This window comes from Pteropus alecto, unplaced genomic scaffold (assembly GCF_000325575.1).
Source record: "Pteropus alecto unplaced genomic scaffold, ASM32557v1 scaffold98, whole genome shotgun sequence".
In the NCBI taxonomy this organism is placed as follows: domain Eukaryota; kingdom Metazoa; phylum Chordata; class Mammalia; order Chiroptera; family Pteropodidae; genus Pteropus; species Pteropus alecto.
The window spans coordinates 10835474-10856636 of NW_006443570.1; the positions used below are offsets into that span (position 1 = coordinate 10835474).

Genomic DNA, 21163 nt, shown 5'->3' on the forward strand with positions numbered 1-21163 from the left:
CCTAATGATCTGAGGGGAGGCGGTGATGCTAGCGCTGGGGAGCGGCTGCAAACAGATGAAGCTTCGCTCGCCCATCCACCCGCTCACTTCCTGCTGTGCAGCCTGTTTCTTAACAGCGCCCTCAGGGCCCAATACCAGTCCAAGGCCAGGGGGTTGGGGACCCCTGGGTTAGAGGATAATCCTGATTTTCCCAGATCCAAACCGCATGTCTGGAACATCACCAGCTGTCTCAGGTATGCCAATTTATAAGCTGACCTCGGTCAAACTGGGGGTGTGAGGACAACTTCTTTGTAGGGAGGATGGGAGGAACCTGCGTGTTTGTCCTAAAGGAGAGAGTCAGGCCACTGAGCTCAAACCTGGCATCTGGGGGAAGAGTGGTAGCCTTGGCCTGGGTGACCCGGAGCCCAGAATCAAGATGTGTGGGTGGAACCAACAAGGAGGCCTTGGGATTCAACACCAGAACTTTCGACCTTGAGAACTGCCCTATGTGAAAAGGGCACCAGCTTCCTCTCTTGGCAATGAGTTCCCTGGTTTGGGAGGTAGTCCAGCTGAGCTGGGGAGTAGGGGAAAACTAGAGACATTTGAACTGGGAAATCTCTGCGGGCCTCTGAAGTCTGAGATTGCACATCCATCCAGCCTCCAGTCCGTTACTCCAGAAGCCTTCTGTTTATTTAGGGAGGTGACCTGCTGGAGCTTTCGCAAGGCTGACTTTCCTGTCGGTGTTTCCTTTGCCTATCAGCAAGCAGTTTGTTTTCCTAGGGTAAACAGGAAGGCGACCATGCTGAGCAAAGCCAGCAGGTCAGCAGGGTGGCGGAGGGGGCAGCAGGTGTCACCTTCTGAGTGCATTGCTGAGAGGGCTGGGCCCTTGGGCGTCACATGCTGCGGTTTAGGGGGGGCGGGGGAGGCAGGTGGCTCACGGGTTAGACGCGGGGCTCGAGGGGCCAAAACCCTGCCCAGGGGAGAGAAGAGAGAACAGAGAACGTCCAGCCCATGCCGCCGGCCACATCAGAGCACCAAGAGAACACCAGGTCTTTATTACAGGAATTCCTATGAAACAGCCCCAAGAAAAAAACCCACACATAAGAGAGAAAAAAAAAAAAAAAACCACTAACAAAGCAACACACAGACATGGGGCTGGGACTTCCCCGCGGTGCGCCCGGTTCAGGGCCACAGCCCAGAGGCCCCCCCACCTCTAACCCTGAGGGTCAGACCCTGCTGGAGCTTGGGCTGAGGGCCCGGGGGGCTCTTCGGAGGCACAGCCTGGCCGCAGGGCACAGCGGAGGGCAGCAGGTCCCCGGCTACAGCGCCCCCCGCGCGCTTCCAAACTTGGTCACGCGCAGAGGCGGTAGCGCATCCGACCCCTCCCGCCTGGGTCCGGCCAGGCGGTCCGCCAGCACCGCGTGGGGCGGGGGTGGGAAGAGGTGCAATGGCAGTGTCGCCTCGCCGGCCTGAGCGCCCTCCACGCCCTCATTATGCCGGGGTGACTTGAGGCCACCAGGGCCCAGCCAAGGCTTGGTTCCCACTCTCAGCCCAGCGGTTGGGCTGGTTCCACACTCCGGGGGCGGGGCGGGGCGGGGCGGGAGAGCACCGAAGCCTCGGGCTGCTCAGGCTCACAGGGTCTCCAGAGAGGTCAGCATGTTCCCATCCCGATGGTGCGGCCAGAGAGACTAGGCAGTCTCTCTCCCATTGGCAGTGGTTGGTGCCAGGTAAGGTTTGTAGAACCGGAGTCTCCTCTTGACCATTCACCTACTCGCTCTTGGCAAGGGGTACCCAAGAAGCCCTTCTGGCCCGGGTGCTCCCACCCAGGCTGGCAGCCTCTTCACCTTGTTCCTCAGTCCTGTACCTTCTCAAGGGTCACTTCAGAACCCGCTGCTGTATACCCTTGGCTATAGTAGATCTTCTAGTCCAGCTCAGGATTCAGAGCCCCTTTGAGATCCCACTGTTGAGACTGCAGGGCCCCATCCCAAACTGGCTTTTGTCTTCTATGAAAGTACAGACTACCCTTGCCTAGCCAGAGTCCTCCAGCTCCGGGGGGGTGGGCCACCCTCCCCATCCCTGCTGGGGGCCATGCCAGCCCCTAACAAAGGCAGCCTAAGGGGCTGTGCAGGTCGGCAGCCCCAGGAAAAAGGTGAGATGCAGGAGGCCATGGAAATAAACTCAAGGTGCCCAGCAGGGAGCTGGGGACCGGGGTAGGGGATCAGGGTTTTTTTGTTTGTTTTGTTTATAAGAAGAGAAGTTGGATCCTGCATTTCCACCCCTTACCCATAGAACATCCTGGCTACAAAAGAGGCCCTGGTTGGCTGTTGCACCCCAACCCCAGGTCCTTCCTCCAATCACAGCAACTCCGAAGTTCTAAGTCCCATGGAAAGTGGCAGTGGCTGGGCTGGACTGTGGCCGGAGAATCACTGGGCCTTGGTACTCGAGCACCATCTGTCTGGCTGCAGCTGGGCTCTTCAACTGGGGGCCAGTTTTGCTCTCTGGCTGCCTCCACCATGTCAGATCATCTCCAGCGAGGAGGAGCTGCTGGCATCTGGTAAGGAAAAGGGATGGGAGGAGTCTTTTTCAACGGAGCTCGGTGGTCTTTCATCACTGGTTTCTAGAGAGATGGTTTTGGGCAGAAGCTACCAAAGACAGGAGACTCTCTCCTTCCTCCTGGGACTCTGTGTCAGCCTTGGAATTCTGCCTGGGGGCACACGCACATGCACACACACACGCACACGCACACGCGCACACACACACATTCTAAGCTCCTAGAAATGTTTCAACTTGCAGAACAGCAGGGACTCTGGCAGCTAGAGATGGAGTGGAGGGCTGGAATTCTGGTGGAAGCTGCTGGGTGGGAAAGGGTGAGAGGGAGGGACGTACCCAGCCCATTCTGTGATACAGTAGTAGCTCAGGTGAGCCAGACTCAAGGCACCTGTGGTGGCAGAAAAGTAAATTGGGACTAGAATTTGGTGGGCCCCACTCACCAGCGTGAGAAGTTCTTAAGCCTTTAGTACTCAGAAGACCCACTCAGACAGCAAGAGAAATGGAAGCAAAGTTTTTAGGTGATGGGGTGAACGGAATAGGGGCAGTGAAGAGCCTAGGGGCTATTAACCAGGTGGTGAGAGTCTACCAGGGCGGTGATGAAAGAAATGAGAAATGAAATGGGGAAGTCAGGAGGAAAGACCGTCTGGCCATCAGTGAGTTGAAATCCAGGGCTAGAAAGACAATCATGGGCACAGCTGGGGATACGGAGCAGGCAGGGAGGACTGACTGAGGTGGAGATTCAGATTTTGGAGCCAACTGCACAAAATGATTGCTCAGTGCCAGAGAGAGTAAGGAGCGAGAAGACGGCAAGGAACATCGAGGGCGGAGCTACCTGGGGTTGAGGGAATGGGAGGAGCAACAAGAACCTGAAAAGCACCCAGAGAATAAAGACTTGAGAGAAAGAAAGTCCAGGATTCTGGGGCCACAGGAGCCAAGGGGAGGCAGTTTCAAGAAAGATGATGGGCACGGCGTGCAGGAGAGAGCACCAGAGGACAGAACGGGAAAAGGCCCTGGACCTGGCAGGTGACATTCTCGAGTCAGTCTGAGGGTGGCAGGAGGGACTGCCAGCCTGCAAATGGGTGAAACTTTTTTTGCAAGTTGGGTGATGAAGGAAAATGTTGAGGTCTCTTGGTTTTAAAGATGGGGTGGAGGAGGAGGATGTAGGTAGACTTGAGAAAGGAGCTAGAAAGGGAAAACCCGGAAGACTCAGGAGAGAAATAAATAATGGGCAAGGTCATGATGCAGGGGTAGCTTTGGACTGGACACATTGTCCCTGAGGATCCACAGGATAGAGATGGCAGCAACGCTGAATGGGAGTGAGGGCCCTTCCCCCGGCTGGCTTTACTTGAGCTTTCCAGAGAAGTGGGAAGTGTGGGTGCAACTCCATGGGTGAAGAAAGCCTGAGCACGAAAGGAGTCTGGATGTGCCTGGTGGCGGATGTGGTGAAGAGTCAACTAGAGGTGATGTGAAGGCCAGCCACAGAGGCTAAGGGGAGCGGGCACTTGGTTTACCTCACCTCCATGACAACTGTCTTCAGGGTAGCAAGTATTTCTTTACAGTCTGAAACAGGGCCATACCTGCCACATCGTCAGCTCAATACAGCCTTGTAGATGCTGACCACTGGGACCAGGACAACAGTTGCGGGGAGGGCAGGCAGGCAGCTTCCTGATGGGGGGAGGGGCTGAAAGAGTGACAGGAGTAACCGAGTCCTGGAGGAGGTGTTGACATTCCCTGTTTTCTCCCCCAGGGGTGTTCAGGAAGAGAGGAGGAAAAGCAGCCTGGGGGCCAGGGCTCCAGCCAGAAACAGAGCTGCCCTGAAAGGGGCAGTTTTTCTCTTCCGGTTGTGGCAGATCCTGCACCGCCCAACCCAGGCAGGCAGTGGGAGAGTCCTGTGTGTGCTCGGCTGGGGTGAGGCCATCTCGGCTTTTCTTAAATCGTTCCTCATAGTGGGCTGTGTGTGTCCTGGACTGTTTTCTCAATGAGGCTGTAAACTATTCAGGGTGTAGGCTGATTTTTTTTCCTGTTCTCAGCATCTGGCTTAGGTCGGTGTGATTATCTTTTGTCAAATGAATGAATAACCAAGAAAAAGAAACGCAGAAGACTAGTTCCCATGCAGAAGCCCAGGTCCCCTGCCACAGCGATGAGGGAAGAAACCCAGAGCCTGCACTATCCAGTCTCCTGAGCCCAATGCCTCTGGACCCCTGGGAAGACAGGTGGGATGTGGGGAGTGGCAGCCCCAGCCTTGGACAGTCCCTGGGCAGCGGTGGCTCCAGGCCTTACCTCTTACTGTCCTTCCCTTAGGGCTTCCTCCACCTTGGACACCTCCTGCCGCCTTCCCCGGAAGTCTTCATCTGAAAAGCAGAGGGAAGCTGCCTCATCCTCCACCCTGCAGGGCTACGCTCAGACAAGTCCCCCAGGCTGGGCAAGAGAGCGTCCTTGTTTGCTCCGGCACATGCTGATCCCTGGGGGGCGACGTGTGGGTCTGGTGAGAAGGCAGCAGGGCACGGTACAAGGTTAGGACACCTGACCGCCAGCCTGTCTCCATGACTGAGCTCCAAGACCTCGGACACGTTCCTCCCTCAGTTTCCTCACCTATGAAGTGGGATGGGGAATTTGGACTACCCAGATGACCTCCAAGGCCCTCCAAGCCCTTGTTTGTGGATATCTCCTGACCACAGAAGGGTTATCTGCTCTGAGGCATAGGGATCAGGGCTCGGCTACAGGCCTGACAAGTTCTGAGGCAGCATCTTCTGGCCCATGTGGCCTTTGGGAGGGACTGGATAAATGAACGCTGAAAGGCCTCTGGGCCCAAAAACTGAACCTGCCCCAAGCTTGTTCTCAAGTTGAGGTCCCTCTGTGTAGGTAGGCCCGTCTGCCCCCGCACACCCCAGAGAAGAGAATATTCCCCAGAAAAAAACACCTGGCACTTTATGCTGCAGGTGGAGATCTTGTCTGCCCCCTCACACCGCAGAGAAGAGAATATTCCCCAGAAAAAACACCGGGCACTTTATGCTGCAGGTGGAGATCTAGGTAGAGGTGCAGCTGGGGCTCCCTTTCAGGAGTGGAAGGAAGGGAGAGGCAATATGGTCCAAGTGGAAGGGCCCATTTCTTTGGGTCACCTGCCCACCAACCCTTGATGTGTCCCCCAGGCTGGGTCCACCATGAAACACTCAGGCCCTCCTCTTGCAGGGCCACTGACCACAGGCAACTTAGAACTCCAGCTTCCCCACCCTCCATGCCTCACCACAAGTGTGGCCCTCCACGTCGTCCAGGAGATTGGCAGTTGATGCAGCAGCCCCCAGCCTACCCAGCCGTTCAGGAAAACTGATGAGTGGGCACCGCCATCGTCCTCCCACTCCCTGTCCCTAGCCCTCCACCACCCACTCCAAGCTCAGGAGGCTTCTACCACACCAGCCTTATCCCCCCAACACTCCTCAGTACCTCACCCAGGCTCCTTTCCTTGGAGTCACCTGAGCAGCCAGGCCCTATCAGCCAGCTCCCATCCTGGGGACAGAGGAGTGACTTTCTCCCTGTTCTTTGGCTGTTCAGCTTCTCATGTCCTGGGCCCTGTCTGACAAGCAAGGATGGGAGCCTGGATGATTAAAAATATGGAAAACCTTATTTTTACTCAAGGGACTGAAAGTGAGAAGCCAGGGCCAACATGCTTTATATGAGGAGGCAGAAAGATCTGAGGGTCAGTTCAGTTAGAGAAATTAGAGAAAGGTTTGCTGAATTCAAAGGAAGAACCAAGTTTTCTCCCAAGATGCAGATTACTCCAGACAAAAAGTACAAATGCTGTAGGACAACTTCTGAGCCTGCAGCAGGAAGACGTCAGATGCTGGCCTTCTCCCCAAGCCTGGTCATGGTGGTCAAGACTGGAACGGAGAGATGGGACAGCAGACTGGCAGCAGGGCTCATGGAGAAAGGAGGGCCACAGACCCAGGCCCCACTCTTGGAGGAGGGTATAGCCTTGGGGAGCCCAGCCCAGGGTCTCAGTGTGCCCTTAGCACCGACTGCCCCCACCCAGTGCCAGGCCAGAAAGGATACGACTGATGCTTCAACAAGTGTTTCCTCTTTGACTTCCTCATCTTGGTTTTCTCTGAGAAGGCCCTGGCCAGTTCAAACAGCTTCCTCCGGGTGGCTGGGAGCAGAGAGACTTGTAAGCCAGCAGCCAGAGCACCAGATAGCTGCCCACCAGGGCTCAGGAGGAGGCTGGGGCAGGCCCCCACCCCCACCAGGGCTGGAGGCAGGTGGGCGGGCTGGTGTGAGAGCCCAGGGAGCCAGAGAGGTGATGACAGGCTGGTGCCCTGGGGGAGTGAAGCTGCCGTCCTGGGTTGGCCTGCAGGGGCAGCACAGGCCACTGCAAACCAGACCAGGGATAGCTGGCAGCCCGAGATCCGGGTACTCCTCAGCTGAGACAAACAGCAGTGCATCTTGGCTTTCTTTCCCGCCGCCTACCTCCACCCGCCTTGCCACCTCCAGAGATGGTTCTGGGATTTCCGTGACTAATCCCAGATTTTCCCTGAAATGGAGCCTGAAAGGATAGCAGCCTCATTCACACATGGTTCTGTGTCTGTGGGATGGGGAGGGGAAGGCAAGTACCGGCTGGCAGGATTTTGTGGGAAGAGGTCATCAACCATGCAGGCCTCCCACCTGCAGAAAGTAGGTTTAGCAATAGCCCCCCCACTCAGTCAGGCCCAGCCAGGCCCCCTCAAGCCATAGAGAACATGAACGTTAAAACTCGGGGGAGGGAGGTATAGCACGTCATTTTTCTGCAGACAGCTGGCTCAAGAGGATTTAAAACTTAATTTGTATCCAGACTCAGCTGCACAGAGAAATGAGGCAAGAAGGCTGAGGGAGGTAGCCTGCGATTAAAATGTCACTTCGGTTCACCAAGAGTCAACTGCATTAAAAATTCTGGGTGGCTCCCTCCCTCCCATGGGGCCACAGGGCCTGTCTTAGAAGAGCTGGAAGGGGGACATGCGCTGGACTCACATTTTCCCATGTGTTTCAACTTGTCCCTGAATAAGGCATCTTCAGACACAGTGGAGTTGTTGTCACTGACTCCTGGAAGGAGGAGACACTTCTGAGGGCCAGCCAGAGAGGAACAGTGGCTGCCCAAGGCCCCGGGGAGGCGGGTTGGGGCTACCCTGAAGGACAGGGGTTCAGCCCAACCCTGCTATTTGAGGAAGGAGGCGAAGAGCAGGTTTCTTCTGTAACTAGGAAACAGCTTAGAGCAAGGACGACTCTTGTGGTTCAAAGAACGTGTCTTTCCCCACCCGCGCCTGGCTTTCCTCCTCTGTAAAAGGAGGGACAGTCCTGTGGCCTGCTGTATGTGACGAGAACCTGCTCTCAACTGTCTGCTTCTCGGACCAACTCCACTTTCGTGAAGTCACGTTGGTAGCTTGAAATCAGCTTTGGCTGGGGTTTTTTACACCATACAAGTCATTAGACACTGCACCTGGCCTTATCCTGCAACCCAGCTGGCTGCTAAACATTCACCAGCAAGTGGTCTGCCTGCCTGCGTCCCCCGGGGTGTTAGAGGTAATGAGGTAACGGAAGGAAGGTGTGGGGCACAGAGGCATTCATCCGTGATGGCTCCTGTGCCCTTCTCCCCAGGGTCAGCCCCATCCATTATTCCCCCCAGACGTGGAGTTTCTGAATCATTAGACAATGAATAGGAATGAGAATGGGGTTGGTACCAATGTCAGAACCCAGTTGGCCACCCAGAGTCTCCCCACTTACTCGGCACCCACTTGGGTTTCTTACTGCCCTTCTAAAGCCCGTGCTGTCTACCCTGCAGCTTGGCTAATCCCGAGTCACCTTGTTTGCTAAGTCCACTGTGAGTCATTCTGATCCATCTCAGCAGCCCTGGTATCTATAGTTAATTCAGGATCAAGGACAGAGGCTGCCGTTAAAACCCTCAGCTGCACATCTGGTAGGGCCTAAGCTCCCAGCCTATTGCTTATGAATCAGTTCCATAGGATTTTCTCTCTTCGAGCTGGGACAGCTGAGCTCCCCATCCTTCTGCTCCCCAGTCCCCTCTCCACTGTGTGATATAAGGTCTGTTTCAGGCAGAAGCTGCTGATTCTGTCTCTGAGGAGGGCAGCCTGTGTGCGTATGTGGAGGGCTCTGGCTGATGAGGGGCCACTATGCCACACATATAGGCAGAGTCCAGGTGTCGAGTATTGAACCAGGGCCTCTGGGCCTCTCTGCCCCATGTTCCCAGCTTGACCCTCGTCCATGCATCCCAGCAAACTCCTGTCCACCCCTGGCCTTCCTTCAGCTGGTTGAGGCCCCTGGAGAGGTCTGGCCCTCTCTTGAGGCAACTCTTGCTTCTCACTATCTTGTACATGAAGCTTAAAATTCTCTTCCTCCAATACAAGGGCCGGGCCTGGCTCACAGCAGATTTTCCCCGGCTACTGAATGTGAGCGAATGAGTGATTCCTTCCCAGACGGATCCTGCCCCGCTCCTCGCCACGAGCTTGCTGTATTCAACAAGTGTGTCAGCTTTGCTGGTCTGCTCTACTGTTTCTTGGATATATTTCCATAAGCTCCCCTGGGGCCAAGACCAAACCTCATAAGTCTCTAAGGCCTCCTTCTTTCCCCCATTCTCACATGGTACATTATGTGCTGTGGCATGCCCTCTTCTTGCCAAAGCTCCAGGCACCTCTGAGGAGTTCAGCCAGCCTATTAGCCAACCCCAGCTTGGGCTCCAGCAGCCGCTGGATTGGTAAGAACCCAGGGCTGCTAAGTAGAGGAGCCATCTCATTCCACGGTGAGCGCAGTGGTGGAAGCACAACCCTCCCCACCAGCCCATCTCCTCACTCTACCCTCAACTCCAAGAACACAAAGCAGGGCTTGGGTATGAGCCCCTGTACCCTCCAGGCCTCTCTCCCAGGAAGGCAAGGTTACCTGGAGCGGGAGAAGGAAAGCCAAAGTCACTTCCCACAGCCACACTGCTTGATTTAGATTTCTGGGACTCGTATTTCAATCGATCTGGAAAAGGACCACATACCAGTCAGGGAAGGTAGCGCTTGGGCTGAGATGCAGGTGGTTGTTGGAGGCGAAACCCCCAGACATGCATACGAGTACACACAAAGTGTCTGCACACACAATGTCTGCTGGCTCTCAAAGAACCAGCGACCACAGAAACACCTTCCCTGACAAGCACTGGAATGGAAGAATGTCAGAATTAGAAGGACTCTGAGTGATCATATAGTCCAACCCCTTCATTTAAAAGGAGAGGCCCCAAGACCCCCAGTACCTTTGCTCCAGTACCTTTGCTACAGAGCTGGGGCTAACCTTGGGCCTCTGTCTCAGCTCAGCCTTCTCCCTGTACTTCTTGCCCCTCCCACGTGACAAGCTGTCAGTCTCTCTCTCTCTCTCTCATGCACACACACACACACACACACACACACACACACACACACACACACACACACACGTAGCCACTGTGACCAGCACAAGACAGATGTCCCACAGCCCTCTTACAGTACTCTACCTCAAACGCACTCCAGCCCTGAAGGGGAAAGGCGGCCAGGCTGGAGAGCAGGGTCCCCGGGCCAAAGACAATCTAAACACCCCCAAAACTCAAGAACCCCTGCTCTAATGTCCTCCACTCAGCCAGGCTCCTTCTCTGACACCTATGGACCCAGTCACTCTGCTCCTGGAGCTCCAGACACAAGGCCAGTGCCTGGCATAGAGCAGATGTGTGTGTGTTTTGGCGGGCGGGGGGGGGGGGGGTGGGTAGGAGAGGGCCCAAGAGGGCACACCTTTCTTCCCGGTGATTCAGGTCTCCGTTGGCTCCCACAAGGACAAGGTGGTAAGGGCCATGTCTCAGCAGTTCAGAGACCTCCACTCCCCTGGCCTCTAGCTCCCTGCCTCTCCTGACCCCAAAGGCTATAGCCAACATCAGTTCCATTATTCAGCCATGGAGAAGTGGCCACAGGGTCCCCACCCAGTGTACCACCTTTCTCCAGGGCTAGAAGGAAGTCGCGATTGCGTTGCAGCTCCTTCATGAACTCCTCGTTCTGCAGGAAGAGCGCAATCCTCTCATCCTCCAGGTACTGCTTCCAGCGGCTCTCCTGGTCCCGGGTGCCAGGCCCAGCCACAGGGGGCAGGCCGCCAGCTCCACTCCTGGGCTTGGAACCCCCAGGGTTGCCCTGAGGAGGGGAGCGAGCATGTTGAATGCCTACTCACAAGGGCACATGTTGTACAAACATCCATGCACATGTAGGGGTACACATGTCCTCTCCCAGAATCCTCCAGCCACATCCTGGGCCCTGAGCCTCCTTTCAAGATCTAGTCATAGGCCAAAATCCAACTGAACGGGCCAGATCCCTCTCTACTGAGGAAGCAGCAAGGGCTTAAAAACGACTTTTCCTCCCCCTTGGACCACCCTATCCCTTTATTTACAACCTGAATAGTCCTGAAAAGTAATCTGCAAACTGCTCAAGAGCCTACACAAGGATTCCCAAACTCGAAACTCTCCCTGCACCAGCTTCATCAGGGTGAGACCCCCACCCTGTGCGAGAGCCCCTTGGGATACGCTAACATCTGGGGAGAAGCTACGTCTGGCCCTTTCCCAGGAGAGGGAAGGAAGGTGCTCTGGCCCTCTGCCACTGGCTGCCCACATGCCCACCTCTCTCAAGCCTGGGGTGGTGGCTACAGCCAGAGTATCCTCAGAGCTGTCACCTTCCCTGGGTGGAACAGGAAATCTCCAGACCCGGACAGGAAATGAGGCTTTTGGTTCAGCATTCTGTCCCTACAAACCCAGGGTAACAGAAATAGCTTAGCCGGGACTTAAACATCAGGAAGTGAAACTGGCTGGCACAAACTCTGTGGGCAAGTGGAGATGTTGCACAGGCAGGTCGGAGGCATCCTCCGTTACCTGTATGCTGTCCAGCTGCTGGGGCAGGATGCGGAGAAAGTCATCGGGGAGGTTGCCCAGCAGTGGTGGGTTCCAGTTCCGATAGCGCCTCTGGCTGGAGGGGGGCGCAGAGCCCAGCACATCAATGCTGGAGGGCGAAAAGTGACAAGAGGAGGGAACCGTCAGGCCCAAACACAGGTGTCCTGGCCCATCACGCCAGGATCCTGCTCAGAATGGCATTCCTTCTGCTCATGCCCTCCACTGCTTCCAGCACAAAGGCCCAGGGCTCTAGCTCATTTTCTTCACCAGGCCTTGGCTAACCCCCACCTCTAGCCCCGGGCATGGGTTCTCGATGCACCAGAAGTTCACTGCTCTCCAACCACTCAGTGCCATTGAGGTCTCTAGGCCTAGAGAGCTCTCTGATCATGGCACTCAGGTTGGGTGTTGTGGATTTAGATGATGTTTACGAACACCCTCTAAAGACAGCAGGGGTCGTGTCCTTTCATGCTTCTGTCCCTAGTACCTAGCACAGTACGGGCTCACGGCTGCTGAGTAATAAGTATGCTCCAAATTAACAAGCACATAAGCTACTAACAGCCCGGTCTGCCTGAATGCTGGCTTGCTTGGATAAGGGGATATTGGAAGGCCAGGATCCTCAGAGAGTAGAATATATTTAAGTTCTTGTTCTGATGCAGCCGCAAGCCAGCAGGGTGGTCTTGGGTGAGCCCCTGCCTCGCTGCCAAGGCAGGTGGGAGCCCCTCATGAGGCTGTCTTGAACAATGTTCTGAAAAGGCACATTGAGATGTGGGAGCGGAAGGGTTCTTGTTCTGGGGGCACTCAGTTCTGCTCTTTATAGGCAAGGTACCTTTCTTCATAGGTAAGGTGCCTGGTGTGAGGTCTGTGCCTTGGCAGAGGCCAACAACGAGGAGGGAAGGAGAGGAAGAGAAGAGGTAGCACCCGCCCTCCCTGACCCCAGGCTCCTGCTCTGCCGCCTTGAGCCCGAGGGCAGCCTGGGCCCAAGCCAGGAGCTCCCCACAGCTCCTCAGCAGCCTGCAGCGTGGCAACCGCAGGACACGTGTTCTGCTGAATCAGGGAAGTGACACGCACAGAAGGCAGCCGAGGCCTGGGGGCGGTGGGGGCCACTCTGGCTTTGGAGCCTGGCTTTGATTTGGTCTCCAGCTCCAGGAATCCCGCCGCCCCCTCACTGGAGGAGAGCTTTTCCGGCTGGGCTGCTGCTGCCTGTGGAAATAACTTCCTTTCCTTTTCTATTTTGGGCGGGCGGCCTCGCGGGGGCGCGGTGGGGGGGGGCAGCAGACAGGATAACAAGCTGCTAAGTGCATGGTGGTAGCAGCACACGCAGACTGGAGCCAAGGGAACCCCGGCACGCCTCGTCCACCCTCTCGCTGTGCAGATGAGGGGATGGTCCAGAGCAGAGTCTGCATCACAACCCAGGACCTGATTCCTAGGCGGCTTTCTCTCCACATCACTCTGCCACCTCCTGTCACTGTTGGAGGCTTCATTTTTCCCAAGGGCCTGAGAGGCAGGGGAGAGGCTCCCCCATCTCTCAGGGACCCTAAGACTACCTTTAGTGAGTTCAAGCAGAGAGAAAGCCTCCCCAAGGTCACCAGCCTTTCTTGGGCTTCAAGGCCTTCATCTGGGGGATGGGTATCCACCCCCCCGTAGCTACACCTCACCGTGGAGAGCCCTGGAGTCACATTTGGACCCTTCTAGCCACCTAACTCCGAACCCAAGAGGGGAGGGGGACAAGGAGCAGGAGCCCCATCCTCGGCCGAGTTTCCCTTGCTTCTGGGCCTGAGTCCTCGAGGAAGGGCAGGCCCAGCCCCCTCTGGGCCCCTTGCCCTGGCACCAGCGAAGATGAGGTCAGCCCGCAGCTGCGAGAGACAGGGGGGCCCTGGGCCCAGTCAGCCCAGGCAACTCCATTGTGTTTGGAACGGAATGTCAGAAATGAGCCGAGAGGCAAATAAAAAACTTCCAAGGCTGTAATTTCAATGGAAAAACAGCAGGTGGCCTGTGCGGAGGGGTGCCTCTGAGCTTCAGAGCTGGTCTTTCATTCAGGAGACAGAGGTCAGGACCGGCTGGGGGAGGGGAGAAGGAGAGAGACGACTGGGGAGGCTCTCTTGGCCCAGAGCCTACCCAGAGACCCCAACACTAGAACTTCATACCCCATCAGACCTCCAGGTTTACCCACGGAATATCAGAGCCCAGAAGGATTTCAGAGACAAACCTTCCAGGCAGGATTCTGGTAAAGACTGGACACTGAGGCCCAGATAGGGTCAGGCTCTGTCCCAGGGCATACAGATCATCCAGGCAAAATCAAGGATCCTGGCCTTTCAGGTGTGCTACCCTGGGATCACCCTGCCTCCCTGTGCCCCAGTAGGACAATATCCTAAACCCTGCCCTATCTGCAGTTTCATAGGCAGCCCAGTGACTAGAGGTAGCAGAAAGGGGCCAGGCTGTTCCTCCCTTAAACTCCTCCTCAAATCTGATCTCCCCCAGCAGCCAGAGGAAGATTCTAAAACACTAATCTGATCACATCACTGCCCAGCTTAAACTCACTGGCTGAAGGATAAGGTCAAAGCTCCTGGGAGTACCCACCGAGACCCCATGATCTCCTCGCCTCTGCTACCTCACCCAGCCGCTCCATACTTCCTAGAGCTCCCCAGATGGTTCCTGCCTCTAGGCCTCTGCACGTGCTGTTTCCTTCGCCTGGATTGCCCTCCTGTCCTCTGCTTCACCAGGTCACAGCTCGGACATCAGCTCCTTTAGGCAGCCTTTCTTGCATCCTGTGTCCCACAGACTCTGAACTTCTTGGGAGGGACGGGTCAAGGCAGTGCTGTATTCATCTCTGCATCACACACCTGAATATTGCAGGTGACTCAATAAATGCTGGAAATGAACGTCCTGGAGAGAGAGACTAAATGAGGCTGTGGAAGTAGCCTAGGAATGGATCCGGGCCTAGCAGGACCATCCTGGAACAAAGGGGCTCCGGCTCAAAGGCTGGCCCCACCCCTTCTGAACACTGGTCTCTGGAAGGAAGCCTCACCACTGGTCTCAGGGTTCAGTGTTAGAGCTCAGAGGCCAGCCATGCAGCCGGGGTAGGGGTGGGAGGAGCAGTGAACCACTGATGGTAGGTCTGATCGTGCCTGGCACTATGCTAAGCACTCCACAAACGATTCTCAGTCAATCCTCACAACAGTGCTGAGGAGGAGATTTGTAGTCCCATTTCACAGAAGAGGCAAACGAAGCTCAGAGATGTTAAGTGGTGAGCCAAAGGCCGCACAGCAAAGGTACCTAAAGAATTAGAAATTAGGTAGCTGAAGGAAGGGGGTGGGGAGAGCTTCTGCCTAACTCCACAACTCAAGTTCTCTTCCCCGGCATCTACCTCCAGCCAGCAAAGCCTTCATTTCTAGCACTTCTAGGTCAGGACTCTGAACTCAGGCAAGAGTAGTGACTTGTCCAAAGTCACTGAGGCCTCCTGAGCCCTGGTCTAGTGCTGAGGTCACCTTGCCCCCATGTGGGGCTCCCATTACTGGGCTGCACTGCCCTTTGCCCCAGGCCTACCCCACCCACAGCAGCTGAACACCCAGCCAGATTAGGGAAGGGAGGATGTGGCCAGAATATTCATGCCAGGTTTACACTGGGATCCTGTCTCTTAAGGCTCCAATTTTCCCTTCTGAAAAATAGGCAGGACCACTCTGCCTAATAGAAACCGAACCTTTTGCAAAAGCATCTTAGGATAAAAAAAATAATAATAAGTAAATAAATTTAAAAAGTCAATGGAAAATCATTTAGCCTCATTCCAGGCTCCAAGTCCTACCAGGATCACACTCAGACCTACCTAGTTACTTCCAGCACCCCTCCCCATTACTACCTCCTGGTACCACTGTGTCAAAAGAAGGAGCCCAGCTTTACTCCTGTCCCTGACTCAAAACATTGCTCCCCTACCTCCCCGCGTAAACTTCTAGGCCTCTATCAGCAACCTCAACTGCAATCACAGAATTTTCTCATTAGGGAAACAACAAGACACAGCAATGAAGAGCATTGCTTTTGGAGTCAAAATGACCTGGGTTCGAATCCCAGCTGTGCAGTCTTGGGGAAGTTATGAAACCTCTCTTAGGCTCAGTTTCCTCATCTGTCAAAAAGGGATAACAGTGCCTACACCTCAACAGTTGTTAGAGGATTCGAATGTGATGGTTTCTAGCGCTTAGTAATTGGTAGCCGATATTACTGTCTATACCTATATATTGTCTATACTCTGTGTGAGAACAAAGTTCTCCACTACCACTGTCTGAGGCTCCCAAGATCTTCAGAAGGGAAGATCCACTGGAACTGCAGCTCTACAATAAAGAGACATCTGGGTTCCAGCAGCCCCACCATAAACACAAAGCCCTGAAAAACAAGCACCTCAGAGATCCATGGGACCCAACTGGCAACCAATTTTACGCTTAATTTCCAAATTACAGAGTCCCTGGCCTAGAATAAGTCTCCAAGGACCTAGCAGTCTATCCTTCTGCCTCCAGTTATCAAACTATCCCAGCAAAAGAAACTTACTTGCTCCCATTGCTTAAAAATCCCCACAACATCCCTAGATGAGGGATGGCAAACACATATTCATTCCATCAATGACTGATGGCTATCTGGGAGTGCTGTGCTAAGGAGGATTCTGAGGGTCTGTCTCAAGTGAGCAGGAAAGAGCACAGTGATGGACTAGTAATGTCTGCCATGGGCTCGGGATAGGAAATGTCCCATTCCATGGGTTCGTCATTCCCACTCTGTATCTTCCTTGACTATCAGCCCCCCGAAGACAGAGACCGAGCCTTATTTGACTCTGTGTCCAGTATGATGTTCGGCATAGCACCCAGCCTAGAGAAGGAATTTAGGGAACGTTTGCTCTTAAAATCTTTACAGTTTGAAAGTTCTTGGTATCTAGTTAAAATGTCTCTTGCCGCATGCTGAGGGGTCCAGCCAAGATTCCCACTGTGTCTGTACCTAGTCCCAACCTCTGATCCCTTCCCATACTGCCCTGTGCTGAGAGGAGCTGGCTTCTCACCGGGGCGGTGGAGTAGGGGGAGCCAAAGGGTAAGGCCTGTCGAACACGTGCATGTGGTAGGCTGGTGGGGAGTACACAGGAGGGGGCTCTTCGTCGGAGCTATCAGGTTCCAAAGTCCTTTCCAAGATCTGCATCAGAGAGAATAAAGAAAAGTATATTAACAACCCTTCCTTGAATTTAAGTAACATTTACACAAGACCCAGTGTGGGCAAGGATGTAAAGGAACCCTGCTTTGCTGGTGGGAATATAAATTGCTACAACCAGCACTTTGCAAAAACCGTTTAGCTTTATATACTGAAAGTCTACCCCTGACCCTACAATTCCAACATACTCTAAAACATGAAAGCACGCGTCCCCAAAAGAATGTTCAGAGCAGCATTATCCACCTAAGTAAGGTTCAAAAACAAGCAAAGCGAATCACCGTGATAGAAGTCAGAGCAGTGAGGGTGTGAGGGCGGAGAAGCCGGGAAGGGGTATGAGGAGGATTCCAGGTCCTGTTGATATTTCTTGATCTGAGTGCTGGTGAAATGCCACTGAGCTGCACACTTGTGACGGACAAACTCTTCTATACATGTGTTATTGTTGATAACTAACTTTAACATCAGTCACACCCTCTCTCAAAGTACTTCTACATAGATTATCTCACCTAGACCCCAATTTGGCAAGGTAGGATATGGATTGTTACCCCATTATACAGATGAGGAAACTGAGACCCAAGCTGACTAAGTGACATGACAAAAGCCACACACTGTTTTTAGAACTGAATCTTCAACTTGAACATGGTCTCTGCAGCAAGGGTCTCTCCCTCAGGCACAGTGCTTGCATTTTCCAGAGTGGATTCTCAGGGTGCACAGCGGCAAGGAAAGTACTCGGGGTGTCCCTCCTTCCCAGATTCCTCGCTTCATCTAGGAGCCAGAAAGAGGAGCAGGCAGAGGCCAAGGGCTGGGCAAAGGCTGGGGTTCCTGCTCCATGGACTGACCTAGACCCTTCCCCAGAGGTCTACAGAGAGAAGTCTGGGGCAGGAGGCAGCCATCAACCAAGAGATCCAAGGACACACAACCCCAACCAGCCTATACCTTAGCCTCCAACACTCCTCTCTTTTCCTCCCCAGCTCTGTTCCCATCTCCTTCAAGATCAAAGAACCTAGGAAGGACTCAGAGGCTGTCAATTGGCCCCAGAGTCTCCACACCCCATGTTTTAACCTCAAGTGAGTTTGCAGAAGTCACTGCTAAACTGCCTCTGCTCTGCCTCTGCAAGCCTGGGCCGGGCCAGGTTGTACTGGCACATCCCGGCCCTGAGCCCAGCCGTGCCTAGAATCTTACAGGGACACCTGGCAGATGGGAAGGTGGTAAGTGAGCATGCACACGAGTGCACACATGCTCACACACGCGCGCACGCGCACACACACTGCCACGCTCTGTGCATATACAGCAAGCCTGACCCAAGGAGGCCTCTTGCCCTGGAATGCACTAACGTTCTTTCCTTTGAGGCGGAAAGTATTTAAACAGATGCTTTTGCAGAAAGAGAAGAATGTAGCTGCTTTGCAGGCCACTGCTCTGCCTACCTCAAATTTCCAAAAGAGGGAAAAAAGAGAGAAGGAGAGAACACTGTGAGCTCCATTCTTATTCACCGGTGAGCCTCAGGTGTCTGGCACAGGACAGCGGCTCAGCAACTACCTGGCACACCCAGAGACCATACTGGTACTGTCCCTCAGCCCCTATTCCCCATCCCCTAGACCCCACTGCTCTCCAGGGACAGGGTTCCAGGCTGGGGCCTTGAGGCCAATTGCTGGAGGATAAGCCTCTCCACCTTCAGTGGCTGGTCTAGTCTGTCCACACTGAGCTTGGTTTGAGTTACTTGGGTGAGGAGGGGTGAGCTCAGTGGGAATTGTTCCTAGAAGAATGCTGCTTGCGGTTTCCCATAACTGGCCTAGCAGTTGGGGTCCCCAGACGCAGGGAGATCAGGCCTCCATGACCACAACAGGAGGTACCCTGGCTTCTCGGCAGCTCCTGTGCCTCAGTGTGGCCTCTTGGGGCTGCGAGAACCAGACACTCATCAGAGACTCCTGGAGCAGAATGAGGAAACGCCAAGGAGGCAGGCAGCGGGCCAGGCACGCTCCAGAAAGGCTGATCCCGTCTCCAGGGAGAGCAACCCCAGCCATGTTTCTGGCCTCCCCCTACCTCTCTCCCCGCAATCCCACCAGCCACAATGAGGTTGTTCTTCTGGCTCTAAAGGTGCTGAAATTTTCGGCTCTGTGGCCTCCTGGCTTAATTCAGTGTGGGTGATGGATGCCTGCCAGGTGCTCTGGGGGCCAGGGTCTGGCCATTTATCTGACAGAAGATGTTTCTCTGTGGCAAAGCTACCCCTCAGGCCAGCCCACCATCCATCAGCCCCCAGAGAGGGGGCTTTTTCCAGTCAGCAGTTATTGTCATTCCAGCTGCTGCTCATAAATTTTCCAAAGCACTTTCCGCTGGCTCAGGAACTGCCTGCCGATGGGCTCAGGCAGAACTCCAAAGGTGGGGGGTTGGGGACACAGCCAAAGAGGGGTGCTGAGAAGGGATTCAATCTGGAAAGCAAGATTCTTAGAAAAACAGAAGCACACACAGTGCAGGCCTATCTGGAGGGACGCTGAAGCCTTGCAGAGGTTCGCAGGGCTGTGGGTGCCATGGACAAAGGAAGAAATAGTATCCTACCTGCCAGCCTGCAGAACAAATGAGACTGTAGAAGGGTCAGAGTTTTCAGAGAACTTTCCTTCCAACTCGCACTTAAAGGATGTATCTGCAAACACACACACATACACACACACACACACACACACACACACACTCACCCCTCCTTTTCACAAAGAAAATCTGGGTTTTCCAATATTCCCACCCACTTGCTAATCCAGGCAGGTCACAGGAATGGTCTCCTGGGGAAAGAAACTAAAGAAAGCTGTGTAAAGAGAGCAGCAACATTTATTCATTCAACAACATTCCCTGAGTGCCTGTGATGTGCCAGGATTGTCCCAGGTGTTGCAAGAGGCACAGGGATGAACAAGATGTCATTGTCCACAAAACTTCTCTACCTGGAGAGAGAAAGCTGAGGCAGCATCCACCAAGGGAGGAAGAGCAAGTGAGCTTCACCCTGCAGGACGACTCTGATTGATGGACTGTGGCTGCCTGCAGGGCTGTGTAGAGTAGGATTCTGAAGGCTTATCTGGGTCTAGGTTTTCTCGCTGTAAATGAGAGTAATAATACTGCCACCTCCTCATACAGTTTGTGAGGATTAGAAGAGATAACATCTAAAGCATGAGGATGGTGCCTGGCACAGGCTGGGACTCAATGAAGAGCAGAGTTAAATCCCATCCACTGAGTCCTTCTTCTGTCTTGTCCATGGCTGCATGTGCCACATGCTCCTGCAGGCAGTGACTCTTTCACTGAAGGACTCTGTGTGCAGCACTACAGGTCCTGCGGAGGCTGGGGTCCAAATATGTACTAAACTCTTGAATGGGGCCAGAGGACTGGCCACGCCCAGCAGGTGGGCCTTGATGCTGTGGGGTGGTCACATATCCCTCAACCACCTCCTTGGAGTGAGAAGAGAACGGCTTGGGCATCTATCGCTCACTACCCCCTCCATCATGCCTCAGTTAGAGAGAGTCTGACGTCACTCCTCTTCTGTGGCTCCTTATGCTCTGAGAGCACAGCCCCACTCATTCTCAGTGGTTAGGCCTCGTCAACCTCTCAGTCTCCATTCATTCTAGGATCCTGGCAGATGGTCCTGCTGTCAGTTCCGTAGTGATTCATGGTCTTTCACCTCTGAGCCTTTGCACAAGCTGTTCCCTCTGCCTGCACACCCTTTCCCTCACTCTTCACTCTTCCTTTGGGTCTCAGCATAGCCGTCCTCTTGGAAACCATCCCCTCCTCTCCTATTTTAGTATATGTGCATCCGAAGCGGCTACCCTCCTCTCCCGCTTCGGCTTCTCCCATCATAGCACTTACCACCCTGAGCTGTCATGCCTGACTCTTGCCTCTAGTCCCCACTGGACTGTGAACTCTTCGAGGGCAGAAACTTTGTCTGACTCGGCCCAGGTGGATGGATACCCAGAGGTTCAACAGTAGCCTTTCTTTGAAAAATACAGACTACAGCGCTCCACCCTGGACTGGCATTTACTATGTTGAATGGGGCCCAGGTGTCTGCATTTTTAACAAGCTCCTTGATTCTGATGAGTCTTTAACCACGATCTAGTACCATGTTCGGCATACCACTAAGTGCTCCGTGCTTGTTGAATACTGCATGATTTCTGCCGGTAAAATAAGGTCACTGACTGACTTGGGTACGGTTTCCCCAGGAGAAATAAGGCTGCTCGCTAGTTAGAACCCAGATAGGGTCCTAACCCGAGTCCTCTAAGGTTCAAACAGCGCCGGAGCCCCTGGTGAATTACCAGGGCCACGCCCCTACCTCTGGGGGGATGCTGTCCTCCGAGTCCGAGCTGTCCTCGTAGACGCTGCCGCCACCCTCCTCCAGGTTCATCTGCAGCAGCTGGTCGATGGTGGCATCCACGGCGCCGCTGTTGGCGCGCAGCACGCACTCGATGATGTCGTAATCCATGTTGGGGAACATGGTCTTGAAGTCGTCCATGGCCTGGTTGAACTCGAGGCGGCGCACCTGGCGGGCGGGCCGGCTGTTGTTGAGCTCCTGCGAGGCAGCCG

The 21163-nt window shown here is 54.4% G+C and overlaps 1 protein-coding gene across 1 annotated transcript; it reads right to left on the reverse strand.

Moving 5' to 3' along the window:
* Positions 1-1005: 1005 nt before the first annotated feature.
* CUEDC1 (CUE domain containing 1) lies at positions 1006-21157 on the reverse strand. The gene is made up of 11 exons (XM_015599318.1): positions 20913-21157; positions 16473-16600; positions 11423-11549; positions 11174-11296; positions 10502-10694; positions 9445-9528; positions 7525-7596; positions 6577-6670; positions 5774-5832; positions 4810-4880; positions 1006-2530 (listed from the first exon to the last, which is right to left on the reverse strand). The coding sequence occupies exons 1-10, from the start codon at positions 21090-21092 to the stop codon at positions 4813-4815; spliced, it is 1128 nt and encodes a 375-aa protein (XP_015454804.1). The 5' UTR covers positions 21093-21157; the 3' UTR covers positions 1006-2530; positions 4810-4812.
* Between the last annotated feature and the right edge of the window lie 6 nt (positions 21158-21163).